The sequence below is a fragment of the Lampris incognitus genome, chromosome 1 (genome assembly GCF_029633865.1).
Source record: "Lampris incognitus isolate fLamInc1 chromosome 1, fLamInc1.hap2, whole genome shotgun sequence".
NCBI lineage: Eukaryota > Metazoa > Chordata > Actinopteri > Lampriformes > Lampridae > Lampris > Lampris incognitus.
In genome coordinates, this window is record NC_079211.1 from 132,237,302 (window position 1) to 132,256,341 (window position 19,040).

The 19,040-nt window shown below is 43.3% G+C and overlaps 1 protein-coding gene across 1 annotated transcript in view; it reads right to left on the reverse strand.

Moving 5' to 3' along the window:
* galnt9 (polypeptide N-acetylgalactosaminyltransferase 9) overlaps nt 1-19,040 on the reverse strand; it is a 136,452-nt gene that overhangs the window by 17,476 nt on the left and 99,936 nt on the right. Inside the window, exons 7-8 of the mRNA XM_056288831.1 lie at nt 4,671-4,856; nt 1,182-1,319 (exon numbers count right to left, since the gene is read on the reverse strand). Coding sequence (XP_056144806.1) covers nt 1,182-1,319; nt 4,671-4,856 — 324 coding nt within the window. The remainder of the gene's footprint in view (nt 1-1,181; nt 1,320-4,670; nt 4,857-19,040) is intronic.

A 19,040-nucleotide genomic window follows, 5' to 3' on the forward strand; every position in this document is an offset into this window, starting at 1 on the left:
TGATAATCACAGAGCTGAATATAGTCGAATATTTTCACCAGTGTAATTTTGCCAGTCCATCTCTACACCCAGATGGTACTGCCCAACGAAAGGGGCTTTGGGTTCATGTGATTTGAATGTGTATGACTTCATTTACAGGTTGTGACATATCTATCAAAAGCTGTTGTCAGGCAAAGCTCCTTTTGCCGAGATTTTCAGCATGGCAGACTGCAGCCATGACGCCCAATGACAGATGAGCCTTACTTCAGCTGTGGAAATGCAAGGGTACTGTTCCACAGCTTGTCAAAAGATTTGAAATAGTGCCACCTAAGTGGCCGCCAAGACTAAAAGAATCCATTAGCTGGATGCCAGGGCCAAGGGAGAGTGAGGGAGGGGTAGTCTCACAGCGTTATTTTTGATCTGTTCTGGCAATGCATTTGGAAAGCACATTGATTTTCTATTCCTCTCAATTGTTTGAACCAGTAGAGGAAAGATTGTGCATTTCGACGCATTTCCCAGTGGTGTCTGACTGGTGTGTGTTCAGTTCCTCAGCCTCTCATAATCTTTTTTACCCCCACTGAGCTGGATGTGCAGCCAAGCCAAAACAATCAAGTCACATGGAAAACTAATAAGTGTTTAATTAAAACTCATTATGAGAGAATTGCATCTAATCTTGGATGGTGGACAGTGTTGCTATGGCAACAAGGTACCTCTTACTTTTGATGGCTACATGGAATTTATTTTTTTTCCTTTAAAGAGGTCTTCAGAAGTACACTGAAGGCTGAATCATGTAGCTATGATGCCTGAGCTCACAGCGTGGTATATGAATATTGTCTATGCTTACCTTATCGAGATTCAGGACCTCTGACTTTGAATACTCTCCCCCCTCATGTAAAGGGTTTCAATACAAACTGAAGGACACCCACAACCAGCTTCTGAAATATGTGCTTCACACTAAAATTTTCTTCAAATAATTCCCTAAAAGACTTGAAGAAAAAGATCCAGTAAATGTGTGGCTTAATTAAATCTGTCTGGCTAATTTTGTCTGCATTATCATCCGTGGAATCAAAGTAGCGGAAACCATGTATGAATTCCCCTTAAAAAAATAACCACTGGTAGTGTAATAGAATAAAGTATAATTCAATAACAAAATTAACCTGCGGTGTAAATCCCATAATCCTATTGCTCAGCAGCTCTCTCACCTCGCCGTATGTAATGGTGTTGTTGTAGATTCGCATCTCGGGGTAGACGTGTTCAAGGTACCAGCGGAAGCTCCGACATTGCAGCCTCTTCCTCAGGGCCACGCGCTCCGAGACATCCCCGAAGTCAACCCCTGGGTTCTGTTAGCAAATGGTACAAAACTCCATTTAGAAAACATGCACTTTACTTAAGCATCACATGACAATACTGGTTGTTAGCAGGAGAAATGGAAGTGCCTGAAGGATGAATAGGAAAGAAGGGGAGAGGGAGAGCTGACGGTGGAAGATACTGTTTGGTTAAGCGATGGATGGATGCACCTGTCATGTGGGACCATCATTGTTCTTTCATTAGATGTGATCCTGTGCTGAACAAATTCTAATCAGCTGCTTAATTATGAGCCCTCACGGCCCTGCTGGCATTATGGAGGTGGCCACTTAGATTTATATGGGGAAAAGCCTAAGAGCTGGACTGCCTGGTGTGGTGGCCTGGCACTCATCCACACCTATACACATGCACATGCACGTGCATGTGCACATACACACACACACACACACACACTAAATATTAATGTGCAAACAAACTCACAAATGTGCAAATGTACATCTACCTGTATGCCCACATTACACAAAAATGTACACAGAGTCAGACATTCATGTAAAGTCAAAGACAAAAACATCGTATCAAGGCAAGGCATGGCGATGCAAGAGCAGTTTATTTGTATTGCCCATGTCATACACATACAAAATGACAATTCAAGGTGCTTTACAAAGTACATAAAAAGACATTAAATGACAAATACAGAACATGATAAAAATAATTTCTTTTCACACAAAACTATCACATATCTGTGCTACATATTCAAAGCTAGAGTGTGGGACTCAAATGAATGTTCGTGGCACTCAGGCTCTTGCCAAACAAGTTCACGCAATGATGATTAAGCCTATCACCGCCAGGTTAATCGCTCTGTATTTCGTAGTATAGCGGAATTTTAAATCTTGTGTCTGGGGCGACAATCCCGCGCTGCATTCCCATACTGGCGCACTGGAAGCGATGCGTAGTGATGCGTTTTACGTCAACAAGCAACGATTGCGTTGTCAGAGCTGAAAAAAAGAGCGTCTGGGTAGTGTAGCAGTCTATTCCATTGTCTACTAACACGGGATCTCCGGGTCGAATCCACGTGTTACCTCTGGCTTGGTCGGGCGTCCCTACAGACACAATTGGCCGTGTCTGCGGGTGGGAAGTCGGATGTGGGTATGTGTCCTGGTTGCTGCACTAGCGCCTCCTCTGGTTGGTCGGGGCGCCCATCGGCAGAGAGGGGGCGGAGCAGCGACCGGGACAGCTCAAAAAGAGCGGGGTAATTGGCCAGTTCCAATTGGGGGGGGGTAAAGGGGGAAAATTGAAAGAAAGAAAAAAAAGCTGAAAAAAGCGTCGTCAGAGCTGAACTTCCGTGTGATGAAAGCTTTCGCGTGCCTCTGATTGTCTTGCCTTCAGGGCTTTCTGATATAAAGCTTCCAGGCTTTGAAACCATGGCGGAAAAACCTAAAAAGTGTCCAAGAAATTTCGGATGCTCCAGAGAAAAAAGAAACTTGGTGTGGCGAGGACAAACAAGGATAACAATTGGTGTAGCTTTTCCTCGTTGGAGAACTGAAAGAGAAGTAATTACTCTCACTGCCATAGGGGGGAGACAAAACTTCCGCATTCCAGGTTTCATGATTTTATCTGTAGACAAGAGCCTTCACACATTCAACACATTGTGGAAAGGTACACACGAGCAGACAGACACAGACAGACAGACAGACAACACACACACACACACACACACACACACACACACACACACACACACACACACACACACACACACACACACACACACACACACACACACACACACACACAAAATGCATTGCCTCATTACCAGCCAGTGTTTGCCTCTCATCACTTTTTCTCAGTCGGAGTCTGCTGCCAGCTGCTGACACTCTTTTCAACATCTGTTAATAATGAATGCTATTCAGCATTATCTACTAGCTTTTTGGACCGCAGAACAACACTTCCAAATGTATTCAATGTCACAGAGATGATGTTTGGTCTTGTGGCTAGCTACTGTGGTGAGTCATAAAATCTTCGCTCCCCCAAACCAAGTAATTGTGCTCTCAGCAGGCACCTCCAACCAATAACACGACTATGTAATTCCATGTGGAGGGGAGGTTAAGATTCAATAGATTAGTTATGGCATTATGTCCTTGCAATGTACACAAAATAACTCTACACCACAGGACAGCCGGGGTAATGGTGCGCCGTGCCACTGTGTTGGTAATTACCTTGGAGAGGGGATGTTGCCCGGATGGCTAGTTTGTCAGAGCGGTTTACATATTTTCCCAGTTGCTCCTTCCTACCTGCACCTGTATCGCCTACTCTTGTAATGGCATTTGTGCGAGCTCTAGAGACAATGTGCCAGGGTCAGCAACATCGCTAACTTCTTCTTGTGCAGATGCCATTGTCTGAGTAATACACAGCCCTAGAGAATGTATACCGACAGCATTTCTTTTTGTTTGTATCATCCTCTCTGTGTTGAGCTGGGCCACTTTCAGAGTCCTTTTCAGGACACCTTCTTCACTGACATTCATCCAATTCAGCATTTGTTGAAAAGGCAATTCCAGGGCGTCTGGGTGGTGTGGCGGTTTATTTCGTACCTACCAATACGGGGATCACCAGTTCAAATCCCCATGTTACCTCTGGCTTGGTCGGGCATCCCTACAGACACAATTGGCCGTGTCTGCGGGTGGGAAGCCGGATGTGGGTATGTGTCTGGTCGCTACACTAGCACCTCCTCTGGTCGGTCAGGGTGCCTGTTCAGGGAGGGGGGGAATTGGGGCAAGAGCGTAGTCCTCCCAAGCGCTATGTCCCCCTGGTGAAACTCCTCACTCTCAGGTGAAAAGAAGCAGCTGGCGACTCCACATGTATTGGAGGAGGCATGTGGTAGTCTGCAGCCCTCCCCAGATCGGCAGAAGGGGTGGAGCAGCGACCGGGATGGCTCGGGTGGAGGCAACTCCTTTCTACCATTAAACTCTGGTTACTTTATTAACCAAAGTAGCCGTTTATCATTTTGCAAACATTGTCATCGAGGCCCTTGTCAGCAATTAAGCGCAACTGAATGAAAATGTAAGAAATCAGACTCCGATTCAGTGCAAGGCCATTCTCGTTGTTTTGGTGTCCCTCACTAGTTTGTTTGGAGTGAGACTGCTCCTCAGCTCTGCCTTACATTACAGCCGTCAATGTGAAGGTCGAGCGGGATGAAGTGTGAATTCCCAAATTCTATTGACTACAATCTCTGGGGGGAATAAGTTGCTTGTCTGAATGAACAAGAGAGAAGGGGAGGGAAGAAGCAAAGAAAGCTAATGGGTGGGGTGATAAGTATGTGTGTTGGTGTGTGTGCAGATGGGTGGGGTGGCGGGGGTGGATGGGATGATCTAGGAAGAGGAAAAACTTACATTCATGGGAATATTCCAGGCCATGTAGACATGGGATCTGTATTCATCCATCCATACCTCAGCGGCCCGCAAGGCATTGCGTTTAGCGTAGTAATCAATGTCATTGTTGTAGGGCTTCTTGGTGCGTTCGATGTGGGCCACTCTGGCACATGGCAACACCTCCATGCTCCCACCACACTGCCAGACCTGCACAGCAGCAAGATAGGAAGCCTGTGTTTAAGTCACATGTGTATAAGTGACACATGTTTAGTTACAGGACTTCTCTATTGTGCATGAACAATGTAGTAAAACCAGAATACAATTTACATTTAGTCTGACTTTTGTGAATTGGACAATTGCAGTTTTATTGTTAAATTCTGATAGAATTTGCAAACTAGTCATTTCATCTTATTCTACTCTTGCACATTTTGCCTCTGTGGATGACCATATCAGCTAAATGCTGAAAACATAAATGGAAAACGTTACAAGGCGTAAGGCAATATTCAACAGAGACATGAGGGGGAAAATGGCTCCAACATCGCATAACAAAATCCAACCAGTATAAAACACACAGGCTATACAGAATTTCAAATCGTTTTCAAAATAAGGCCCAGGATCGAAACAACCAAACTTCACCTCGGTTTCTCCCTCTTAGTTCTTCTGCTGTCTTGAAGCAGTGACTGAACAAATCAACAAACACTTTCAAAGCCTTTACGAAAGGACCAGTTTTCCCATTGACATCTTCTATCGTCATCTGAAAGGCTTAGCTGCAAAGCTCTACATCTACTTTTTCAATACGCAAGAAAAAAAAACTCAGACCCTGAAGTTCATTATTCACTTCCTGTAGAATATATTTATTCAATTTCTTGATAACAATACACAGATGATGATTCCAGCAAAGCACGATTTCGAAATATACTTGGAAGGTGAAAAGGTCTCGTTTCTGAAAACAAATACGGTCCCTGACAGTTTCAACATGATCCATTAGCAAGACAAGAAATTAAACAACAAATATGTAATTATTTTCCATTTTCAAGTCCTACCCATGTATATGTGTACACAGCCATACAAGGTAATTTAAAAAATGAGGGGGAAAAATCCATAGATGCTAAAAATATGTATGCTCTGGTTTTCTTGTTAGCTGCTTCCTTGTTAATTTTCATTGTGGCACACATTGGCTTGATGGGGCAGTTAGGTGCTATGGCCCATTACATATTTTCTGCTGAAGTGAGTAGAAATGACACATGATAAATGACTCTGTTAACAAATGCCCTATGAATACAAGTGTCCCTTGAGAGCTGGCTATGACAAACCAGAAATCCCTGACACCTGATCGCTCAGCACTGTCTGCATGTGCATAAGGACTGATGTATAAAGCCTGGCAGGAGATGCATGTCATCTTGGGGGGAAAAAATGCAGTACTTCATAATATATTGATCAAATGCATGACAATGGGCTCACATGCTCAAAGTAAGAGAACAGTGCAAAACATGCCGCACACTGACAGCAGAGTGATGTCTCAGGGAATGCAGCATAACATTTCCTTGCATAAAAAGTTACCATGAAATAACAATAAGAGACGAAAAATATGCATTATGCAAATCTGAAAGCATCCCAGGAGTCAGAGGCAGGCAGAACGATGACAGAATGGGACAGCATATGGCAATGTTCCTCTGGGCTTAGAAACTACCAGCAGTCACCTACAACCTGTAGTCTCTAAATGGAAATCACCATAATACTCAACAGATGTTCCGACCCCTTGACTTTTCCCTGAACCCATAACTGTACCCTGATGCATTGTGTTAAAGGGGAACGCCACCACAAAAACAACGTCTTCATTAAGACGATGAAAGGTGGTGTCAAGTTGCCCATCTTTATTTGAAAGCAGACAAGTAAATAAAGTCACTAGATAATAAGGATAAAATCAAATAATGCGTTTTGAGCTTGGCATTGCAGTGAACATATCATGTATGCTGCTAGCATGAGATGTATTAATTATGCAAACACACTTTAGAGTCAGTATAACCTGGTAATATGACCGTAAGAAGTACATAACTATAAAACAACCATTACCAACATAACTACAAATAGTTGAGACGTGAAAATTGTTTCATATGAGCTTTTACTGCATAACAAACTCTAGATGTAACTCATATTGTGCCTATTATCTAATAACCACACCAAGACTATTAGAGGATGTAACATGGAAACATCATTTGATCTAGATCTGCTGTCGAAAACCAACACTGCCAAACCATGTGCAAACTGAGCACAGGCTTATAAGCAAAAAAAAAAAAAAAAATCAAATCACCAGATTAAGCTGCTTAAACTGGTGGGTCTGTGAGGTTCATACAAGTGACATGTTTGGATCAGTAATCTCTGAGTCATATGGTCATACGCTTAGGGCTCATGGAAATACCACCAAATATTTACTCTGACCCAATTATGATCATTTGAATGTTGCTGAAAGTGTGTTTAATTACAGTTTAGTTGTCTGAGGCAGGGTTTCTCTCCGACTCTCTCTTGTCTTTGTTGTGTCAGTTGGTCAGTGGTTCCCTTTAAATAAAGAAATCCTTCAGTACATAAACAGGCTGTACCTGATGTTTCCTATCAAATACTGGGTTTTGATTATTCTCTTCATGGTACGTGTATTTGTAACCCAGCCACTGAGGATGCACAAGCCAGTGCATCCTTAGTGCCGGTCCCAAGTCTGGACAAATGGGGAGGGTTGCATCAGGAAGGGCATGCGGCGTAAAATCTTTGCCAGATCAAATATGCGGATCATAAATAAGACTTACATACCGGATCGGTCGAGGCCCGGGTTACCAACGACCGCCACCGGTACTGTTAACCAGCAGGGTGTCGGTGGAAACTATGCTACTGTTGGGCGAAGGAGAAGGCGAGGGGGAAAGCATGTCCAGAGGCAGCTAGAGAGGAGGAAGGGTAGGCATGTGGAGGTGAGAGTTGGAACTTTGAATGTTGGCACTATGACTGGTAAAGGGAGAGAGCTGGCTGACTTGATGGAAAGAAGAAAGGTAGGCATACTGTGTGTGCAAGAGACCAGGTGGAAGGGGAGTAAGGCCAGGAGTATCGGAGGTGGGTTCAAACTCTTCTACCATGGTGTGAATGGGAGGAGAAATGGGGTAGGGGTAATTCTGAAGGAAGAGTATATCAAGAGCGTGCTGGGGGTGAAGAGAGTGTCAGACAGAGTGATGAGTATGAAGTTGGAAATTGAAGGTTTATTGCTGAATGTTATCAGCGCATATGCCCCGCAAGTTGGGTGTGAGATGGATGAAAAAGAAGAATTCTGGAGTGAGTTGGACGACATGGTGGAGAGGGTACCCATGGAGGAGAGAGTGGTGATTGGAGCGGACTTCAATGGACATGTTGGTGAAGGGAACAGAGGTGATGAGGAGGTGATGGGAAGGTATGGAGTCAAGAAGAGAAATGTGGAAGGACAGATGGTGGTCGATTTTGCGAAAAGGATGGAAATGGCTGTGGTGAATACATATTTCAAGAAGAGGGAGGAACACAGGGTGACGTACAAGAGTGGAGGAAAGTGCACACAGGTGGACTATATCTTATGTAGAAGGCGCCATCTAAAAGGGATTGGAGACTGCAAGGTGGTGACAGGGGAGAACGTAGCTAGGTAGCATCGGATGGTGGTCTGTAGGATGACTTTGGAGACCAAGAAGAGGAAGCGAGTGAAGACACAGCCGAAGATCAAATGGTGGAAGTCGAAGAAGGAAGACTGTTGTGTGAAGTTCAGGCTGGAGTTAAGACAGGCAATGGGTGGTAGTGAAGAGTTGCCAGATGGCTGGACAACCACCGCAGAAATAGTGAGGGAGACAGCTCGGAAGGTACTTGGTGTGTCATCAGGACAGAGGAAGGAAGACAAGGAGACTTGGTGGTGGAATGAGGAAGTACAGCAAATTATACAGAGGAAAAGGTTGGCAAAGAAGAAGTGGGATAGTAAGAGAGATGAAGAAAGCAGACAGGAGTACAAGGAGATGCAGCGTAAAGCAAAGAGAGAGGTGGCAAAGGCAAAGGAAAAGGCGTATGGTGAGTTGTATGACAGGTTAGACACCAAGGAAGGAGAAAAGGACTGGTACCGATTGGCTAGACAGAGGGACCGAGCTGGGAAGGATGTGCAGCAGGTTAGGGCGATCAAGGATAGAGATGGAAATGTGCTGACAAGTGAGGAGAGTGTGCTAAGAAGGTGGAAGGAATACTTTGAGGGGCTGATGAATGAAGAAAATGAGAGAGAGAGAAGGTTGGATGATGTAGGGATAGTGAATCAGGAAGTTCAGTGGATTAACAAGGAGGAATTGAGGGCAGCTATGAAGAGGATGAATAGTGGAAAGGCAGTTGGTCCTGATGACATACCTGTGGAGGCATGGAGATGTTTAGGAGAGATGGCAGTGGAGTTTTTAACTAGATTGTTTAACACAATCCTGGAAAGTGAGAGGATGCCTGAAGAGTGGAGAAGAAGCATACTGGTACCGATTTTCAAGAACAAGGGCGATGTGCAGAACTGTAACAACTACAGAGGTATAAAGTTGATCAGCCACAGCATGAAGATTTGGGGAAGAGTAACAGAAGCTAGGTTAAGAGGAGAGGTGATGATCAGCGAGCAGCAGTATGGTTTCATGCCACGAAAGAGCACCACAGATGCGATGTTTGCTTTGAGAATGTTGATTGAGAAGTATAGAGAAGGCCAGAAAGAGTTGCATTGTGTCTTTGTAGATTTAGAGAAAGCTTATGACAGAGTGCCGAGAGAGGAGGTGTGGTATTGTATGAGGAAGTCAGGAGTTGCAGAGAAGTATGTAGGAGTGGTGCAGGATATGTATGAGGGAAGTGTGACAATGGTGAGGTGTGTGGTTGGAATGACAGATGGGTTCAAGGTGGAGGTGGGATTACATCAAGGATCGGCTCTGAGCCCTTTCTTGTTTGCAATGGTGATGGACAGGTTGACGGACAAGATCAGGCACGAGTCTCCATGGACGATGATGTTCGCGGATGACATTGTGATCTGTAGCGAGAGTAGGGTGCAGGTTGAGGAGAGCCTGGAGAGGTGGAGGTATGCACTGGAGAGAAGAGGAATGAAAGTCAGTAGGAGCAAGACGGAATACCTATGCGTGAATGAGAGGGAGGACAGTGGAATGGTCAGGATGCAAGGAGTGGAGGTGACAAAGGCATTTGAGTTTAAATACTTGGGGTCAACTGTCCAAAGTAACGGGGAGTGCAGTAGAGAGCTGAAGAAGAGAGTGCAGGCAGGGTGGAGTGGGTGGAGAAGTGGGTCAGGAGTGATTTGCGACAGAAGGGTACCAGCAAGAGTTAAGGGAAAGTTTACAAGATGGTTGTGAGACCAGCTATGTTATATGGTTTGGAGACAGTGGCACTGACGAAAAGACAGGAGGTGGAGCTGGAGGTGGCAGAGTTGAAGATGCTAAGATTTTCACTGGGAGTAACGAAGAAGGACAGGATTAGGAACGGTTATATTAGAGGGACCGCTCAGGTTGGACGGTTTGGAGACAAAGCAAGAGAGGCAAGATTGAGATGGCTTGGACATGTGTGGAGGAGAGATGCTGGGTATATTGGGAGAAGGATGCTGAATATGGAGCTGCCAGGGAAGAGGAGAAGAGGAAGGCCAAAGAGGAGGTTTATGGATGTGGTGAGGGAAGACATGCAGGTGGCTGGTGTGACAGAGGAAGACGCAGAAGACAGGAAGAAATGGAAACGGATGATCCGCTGTGGCGACCCCTAACGGGAGCAGCCGAAAGTAGTAGTAGATGGTACGTGTATTTGTGTGTTTGTGCTGTAGTTGCAGATAGAGTAGCAATGTTTTAATGCTAAATCTCAGGTCCTTGCTAATTCTTTTTTTAAAAATTTATCCCCAATTGTACTTGGCCAATTACCCTATTTTCCCGAGCCATCCCGGTCGCTGTTCCACCCCCTCTGCCAATCCGGGGGGGGGGGGGGGGGGGGGCTGCAGACTACCACATGCCTCCTCCGATTCATGTGGAGCCGCCAGCCACTTCTTTTCATCTGACAGTGAGGAGTTTAGCCAGGGGGATGTAGCACATGAGAGGACCGCACTATTCCCCCCAGTTCCCCGTCCCCCTGAACAGGCATCCCGACCGACCAGAGGAAGCGCTAGTGCAGCGACCAGGACACATACCCACATCCGGCTTCCCACCTGCAGACACGGCCAATTGTGTCTGTAGGGACACCTAAACAAGCCGGAGGTAACATAGGGATTCGAACCAGCGAGCCCCGTGTCGGTAGGCAACAGAGTAGACCGCCACACCACAGACGCCCCAAGGTTCTTGCTAATTCAAATGAATATAGAGTGTACTGTACAAAGCTTAGCTTGATGTGTTGTGTTCTTGGTTTCTTCATACAGGTTTTATTTTTGATATAAGTACTGTGTCCATGTCTATACATGTGTGTGCATGAGTTGTGCAGATGTAATCTGTGGGTGAAAGTGTGTACATGGAACACTCTTGCGTAATTTATGGTGTAACATATGCAAGTATATTTGCACACACTGGATTGCCTGGTACTAAAGCAAACATGAGGTCAATATCTACTCAACTATCACTTTGAGAAGGTCAGAAACTGACCTTTTCACATCTAACTTCACTCACAATTGTTGGATAAATGTTACAGGTTTAGCATAAAGAGTTTTCAGGAATACAAATAGAGTTCTGTGTCTTTTGAATATTTCTTTTGAATATTTCCAATTATACTTAAAAGTTGCAGAGGCATGATTTTTCTCTGACAGCAGAGGTTGACATTTTTGAGACTGTTATTGGTGACCACTAAGCTAACATGGACATTATGTAGACAAACTGTGGCCTTAGATCAGCCTGTATGCAGACAAAGCACTTCAGATCAGCCTAGTGCTCCCATATCTACACACTGGCCTGGTATTATAAATAGACACAGCTTTACTCTTGTTTTTCTCTCAGTTAGCTGGTAATCTGGGTGATTTGATCTGTCTTTATATAACTGCTGTGCTGCAACATTGCGTTCTTTTCCTACAAATCCCAGCTGTCCTAATTGTGCTGATGTAATTGTTAAATAATTTCTCGGATTGCCCAGATATTACATTCCGAAGTGTGTGCTGAATACGTCCTAAACGCCACCATCATTCTGAGCATCAGGATCTTCATTAGTGGATGTTACATAAACAGTAATTGTTTGCAGTTTAAAAAAAAAAGGTTTCAACGGAAATTGCATTAAGAGCATGGAACTATTTTTCTGTATTTCTATGTACCACCTCAACTATAGTGTACAAGATGATGATCAAATCAAGTATCCATCCATCCATCCATCTACCCATCCAACGTAACCCACTAATTCCAATTCGGGGTTGCAGGTAACCAAACTGCAAATTGCTTTGATTTAAAAAAAAAAACTCATCTCACTGCAATTTCTACAGTTTCTGAAGGCGATGTAATGTCTTAGCCTATTTAAAATAGTCAAAAAATAGCTGAATTACCTTACTGGTTGTAGGTATTCTAGTCTATTATAAGTATTGATGATCAGGTAATTAGTAATCTGACTCTGTTTATATAATGACAGTGGAACAGTAATTAATAAGATGCTGTATAAAAGACAGCATAGCGAATGAAATTGAGAGGCTATGCAATCTTGTGTGCTATACCCTGTTTTCCTCTGGGAAATGGACAAACTTAGTTAGCCACCTTTGTCTTACCGTCATCTTGTGATGTTTACCTACAGTCATCACTGACATCCATCTTAGTAATTGAATGTGAATGAATTTGTGAGGGCTGTTTGTATGTCTGTGTGCACGCGCGTGTTTGTTTGTGTTTATATGTATAGCTGTGAGACTGCTTCTCATTGCAGACATTCCATGATGTAATTTACATTGGAAAAAGCTCGTCAAAATCCACCAACTACATAACAAAGAAGGAGAGATCAGTGATGCTTGCCGTCTAATTAAATGTGGTGTTGATGGGGAGTAGGTCTGTCTTACGGGATTATTTAAGGATAATCAATGGTGACCTTTTCCAATGCATAATAGAGCTCTGATGAATCTAGCTGTGCTGCTTGTGAGGGAAAACAGGTGGTGTGCAGCAGATTGTTGGCCCAATTATGTAAGTCAGTTTCCAAGCTATCTCATCACTCCACAACCCCGCCCCAACCCCACCCACCAGGCTATATTATGGTTTCGGGACTCAAGCTTTACCCAAGGTATAGAAAAACAAATCAGACCAATGCCTTTTCCCCCTGCACACAAATGACATAAAGATGATGCAATAATTGCCATCACACTTTGGCTTGAAGCTGACACCATTACCACGGCGAAGAGAGCGCCTTGCCACTGAAGTGCTCTTGCATCAATCCTTCACTGGGTGAGATTATATAACAATTTATCCTATAAAAGGCATTTTTTTTGGTCTTTATTGCTATCCAACCCCATCACTGCAACAGGGAAGTACCATTTACTGCTTTATATCAAAGCATAAAACAATAACTGAGCAAAGCATTATGTAGGGTTGAAATGTCATTTGAAAATATACAATCCAGATTGGATATGAATATATAAGCTTTTAAGATCTCATTGGATCAAGTATAACTCGTTGTCCCCGGGTTTTTCAGTATCTACAAAAATTACCAATTACAATAAATCTTTGGTAGTTTCAATGCAATTACAATGAATGATAATGTACTGTCATAAACTGATAGAAATCTCAGGAAAAAAAAAGGTTTACAGTCCAATAAAACACTGTAAAAAATATAGTGAGCGGCAATATTTCTGCAAGGGAGTGCCTCTAAATACTGTGATATTACTGGACTGTTGTAAAATCTTATTACTAATGACCATTTACTCTACTACCTTACTCTCTTAACCTCGTGGACTGAAGGCCCTCCAGGGTAAAGTCCATTTGGCACTGATCCTGAATAACCCCCCCCCCCCAAAAAAAAAACAAAAAAAGTAGACTACATCATTAAGAAGCAGCCCGTCATGGAGAGCGTTCACTATGATATACGTAGTGGTAATGAAAATGCTAATTTAATTTAACTGCCACTGTACATGCAGTTAATTAATTGGCACAGGACCATTTAAGTGATAGGCTCAACAGGGTCAAAGGAAACCCGGGCCATAAAAATCCATTAACAGCAGTAAACAGGTTTCCATCAGCACCATTAAACAATATCATCAATATATGAAGCAGCCCAGCCAGTAGGGACCCGTGATCAGCATTATGCATTGGCTGAGATTCATTTTCAGTAACTCCCTTACATGCACTTGCCCAATGAAGAGGCAAAAACCAAGTAGTATAACAGTCAAAGATGATGTAATTTTTCTTAATGATGAGGGAGCACCCCAAAAAACATGACTTGCCAGTCTTAGCATTGACTGAGTGGTATGAAATTATATTTATGTGCTGGGAAATCATGACGACAGTGTCACTTCCCATTTTGCCGGTCGCATATCAGGAAAAATTGACCAGTGTTAACAGGATAATCAGAATCGGTGCCAGGTTCTACGTCACACCTGAGTCCCTGTCAAACCAACCAATCATGTTTGACTCAGTAATTCGCATGAACCCACCCCTCGTTGACTTCTCCTGAGAGCCAGGTAATGCCCGTCATATCGCATCTATCTTCAGGATGATAAGCGCAATTAAGCATGACAAGGGACTTGCGGCACTACAAGTTACAGACAGCCATGTTAAATGTGTGGTTTTTGGCAGTCAGTCGGCAAACAGATTTTCATTTTTGCAGGTTCTTCTAAAACACGAAGGGAAGAAGCAACACCATGTAGAAGTCAGCCCACACACCGTGGCATGCTCGGCTCACTTCTCTCCTTGACTGCTTTCTGAATGAGGTTCATTTCAATATTGTCGGCAAAACTGGCCAGGGCTATCACCCGTCACTCACCTGTCAGGCTTCCAAAAATGAATACTAATTAAAATAGTGAATAATAAATTTGATGTACTACTCCTACAGAAAACAACTTGTTCAGTTTGAGAGGAGAAAGAGGCACTGGATAATCAATTCAGAAAATTAGTTTTAGATTTTTTTTATTTTTTTTTTTTAGAGAAAAAATATGGGGTGGTTCACTGTTTTTGAACTCGGACTTCAGTAAAACACCTGGGCATCATTTACAAATGAACAAACAAAAGCTTCACCGATCACATCAATATTGAGAAACTTGCCACTTTACCGAATTTTCTCAATCGGTTTCAACACAGTCCAATGATAAATTTATTTCGAGGGTTTTAATGATGTACAGATTAAAAAGAAGTTAACCTACCCTGTAAGTAATGTAATGAATAGAGGAAAATATATGAAATTGCTGAAAAGTGTTAAGATATAAGACCTTTAATGTAAGCTTTCTTTGGCCCCCTGACCAAACAACAGCACCAGGCGCCCTACCCAGATAGCATTTCCTGCTTTTCCGCTCACTAGTCGCATCTTCACTTTAAACACAATGATCATGTTTCAGGATGCAATCCTTTTCTCTGTCGGTGGTCAAGATGAAAAACAGAGCAGACAGAGTCAGACGTTGGCTTGGTACCGAGATAGAGATGATGAGAGGTTCTGTAGGAGATCATGCAGACTTGAAATTCTGCCTCGTCTTGCACGGCAGCTGACTGATTTGACAGACAGGGTGGAAAATCCTGAACAGAAGGCCCCAGGTTGGCTGAACGGATTGGAGCAGTTGTTGCCTGGGGTCACCTGGAGTTCATTTCTACTTTTATTGGCTATTCAGTATGCATGGCTGAAGCAAAGGGCAAGGGACTCACTATACCCTCAAACAGCTACCTTGAAGCGGAAGCCTCATTTTATCAAAGATAGCCAGACGTATGTCAGGTCTATTTCTGAGTTTCTGAGAGGGATCGTTCCTCTGAAAACTATTTTACAAAGAATGAAGGATAAAGCAATTGACTAATTCATTGAGTTTGCTCGACCATTCTTTTTTTTGGAGGGGGGGGGTTTACCCCCCTTTTTCTCTCAAATTGTATCCATCCAATTACCCCACTCTTCTGAGCTGTCCCGGTCACTGCTCCACCCTCTCTGCCGATCCGGGGAGGGCTGCAGACTACCACATGCCTCCTCTGATACATAGGGAGTTGCCAGATGCTTCTTTTCACCTGACAGTGAGGCGTTTCACCAGGGGGACGTAGCGTGTGAGAGGATCACGCTATTCCTCCCAGTTCCCCCTCCCCTCTGAACACGCGCCCTGACCAACCAGAGGAGGCGCTAGTGCAGCGACCAGGACACATACCCACATCCGGCTTCCCACCAGCAGACACGGCCAATTGTGTCTGTAGGGACACCCGACGAAGCCGGATGTAACATGGGGATTCGAATTGGGATCCCTGTGTTGGTAGGCAACAGAATAGACCACTACGCTACCCAGACGCTGCTTGACTGTTCTATTAAAAAAATAAAATAATAATATGCCACCTACTTCAGATTCACATCCATATTTCAGCTAAAGGTGTGTGTGCATAGGCTTTTTATTCAAAATTGCTGTTGCATCATTTCAACTGATTTCAATAGGGAAACAGCATCCAGCGCAGCCACCACACTCCACTCTCTCCATATGCTTGGCGTCTTTTCATGAGTTTTCCACTTTGGGTGTTTGAAGCGTGAAGAAGTATTCCAACTTCTCAGACCCCTGCCCACCACCACCACCGCAGTTTTCAGTGATGTTATTTCTGTCAACCAACGGATCACCTCTTAACTGACTAATGATCTGTGACCGTGTGCCATAAAGAGACACTCAGCAACAGTTGTTTTCACTTATCGCATCCTTAACCAGACGTTGGGTGTTTAATTACTAGACTCGGCTGGTAAGGTCTGGTTCGAAAAGAAGCCTTTCATAAATACTGAATGTACATGGTTAGCAACCACGATCCACATTCTTTATGGTTACCAGATTGAACGGTACACAATGGAAGCAGCACCCACATCAAGCTTATCTAAAGACAGGATTAAGACAAGCTTCCTCATGTCATTGATATGAACCGTTTTGCAAAAATCATTTAAAAAAAGTGTCTATTGTACATGCACATTTTACTTGTGCACGTATATATAGCCACACATGCTTGACATTTACTATACAGCTATGAAAATCAATACCTCAGCTACTGGTTTCTTCCTATGAACTATCAAACATATCAGATAATTGACCTTTGGGTGTCAGGGCTCTTGACACAGAAAAAAATCAATGCAGGACCTATCTCAAAGGTCTAGCTACTGTATGACAAAGGCATTTTCATTTACTGGAGCTTACTCATTGTCAGCCAAGGTCAAACCAACCAGCCTGACCAACATGATGAATGGTTTAAAACTGTGTTGTTGACATTACAATGCAATCTTTGGACTGAAATGGATTTTATTTTGTGGAATTTTAAATTTCAATGGCGCGTTACGACAGATAAACCATAACATCTTCAGCAAGTTAAAAAAAGTAGCTTAATAACTTTTGCCTTTGAAAGGAAATTGATAAATTTGTTAAGTTATTAAATTAGTTTTTCCAACAATCCTGAACAACTATGCAAAACTGCTTCAGCTTCAGAAGTGCTCAACTGCAAAAACATGAGGGGAAAAAAACAACTGATATATTTATTTGTTCTAAAGAAGGTGTGTTTCTTATTTTCAGTTTAAAGTCCCTCTATGTAGATTTTTTTTTACGAATGAATATCACCATATTTTCTATTCAATACATGTGTTGAGACACTTCAAGATAAAATCCATTGATTAGCAATCTATTACAATCAATTGTTGTGCTGGTTTTGTCTTCTGGCCTTCTGCCAGCATGACTGATATTTTACCTTCTTTGGGAATCTCGTCAGCTCAGTTAAACTTGCAGCAATGGCAACTTGACTTTGAGCTTCTTGTTGTGCTGTGCTGACACTTGTCAAGTAGTACAACGCTCAGATTGAATTACCACAACGTTTGTCTAAAATTGTTCTTCCAGTAAATAAAAACAAGACAAATGTAACGTTGGACTGGTCATGGAGACACAGCCACTATCCTTGGTCTAGTCTGGTGATGACTCAGGTGTCACAATCAATGCGCTGCATGTTTTCACTGCAGCTCTCACGTTTCGCCCTGTTTGCTTTCTTGCTGATGTGTCACACTGAGAGTGTAACACGGTTAACACTCAGAATTAGTAGGTCTGTTTCTATTTGTGTGCGACTAGAATACAAACAGCAAACTACAGGTGTGGTTTGAAGGGGGTTCGTCCTAGAAATACTCCATATCAATTTTTATACACAAGAAAGGGTTGCATCCGGCTCAGCTGGTTGTCACAGGGTACTAAACTGGAGATGCTCCTGGGTGGAGAGCCAGCTGGGGTATTATATCTCACCCATGCAACTAGCGACTCTTACAGGTGGGTGGGGCACCTGCACGGTTGTGATTGGATCCAGAGGGAAATGGCGTGGGTTACTTTTCCCCCCGAGAAACCTGCAGCTGACAGGTGAAAAGACATGGTCGGCTAGCTCCACCATATTGGATATGTGGGAGTCTTTGCCCTCCCCATCTACCACAGGGATTGATTAGTGGTGAGACCCAGGAGAGCAAGGAATTGCACATGTCAAATTGGAGGTGAAAAAGGGAAATAAAAAAAGTCTATCAACAGTAAAAAAACAAAAACAAAACAACTATTATATTAACAACAGTCTTCTGATAAGTAATAGCTTAAATTACACCCCACAATGCATTTAACACTCAAGCAAACAAAAGACACCCTAATAAAAGCGTAACTGTAATTTTTTACTTTTTTTCTTTTCAAATGGAAGATAAAACATTTTGGAAATGAAACGGCGCTTTTCATTTGTTGGAGCAGACAGCGTAGTGATTCCCGCATCACTCCTCGTCTCTGAGCGGCTCTCATATGACGAGCGATCTTTCAAAGCACCGAGAACAGAAAGCTCCATCCTCCATCCAGCGGCTGGGTATTAGCTACCCCCCGAGGATATCAGCAGCAGCCTTTCACGCCTCCTCTGCCTGTGTCTGCTTCTCGTACACCCAGAAAAAAAATGGGGAGTGCACGTCAGGACATTGATGGAGAGATGTAGAGGTAGGGGCCCTTTTTAAGTCTGCTGTCAATCAAAAAGCTAATTATACCCAGAAGCTGCCACCTTTGATATGCCGGCTGACTCAGAGAGGTGTGGCTGAGTCGGTGCATCTCACCACTATTCATGTTTTGCTGTTATCAGACGGTTTCAATTTTCCTGCCAAACAAGTGTGAGACATCTATAAGCAGCAATTATGTGAAAGCCAGCTCGATATTGAGTAGAATGAGCCTTTAAAACAATTGTGCTTTTCAAAGTTATGATTATTTTTTTGGTGTTGATGTTCTCCAGGGAGCGGGCTTTGATGCCTCAACATTTT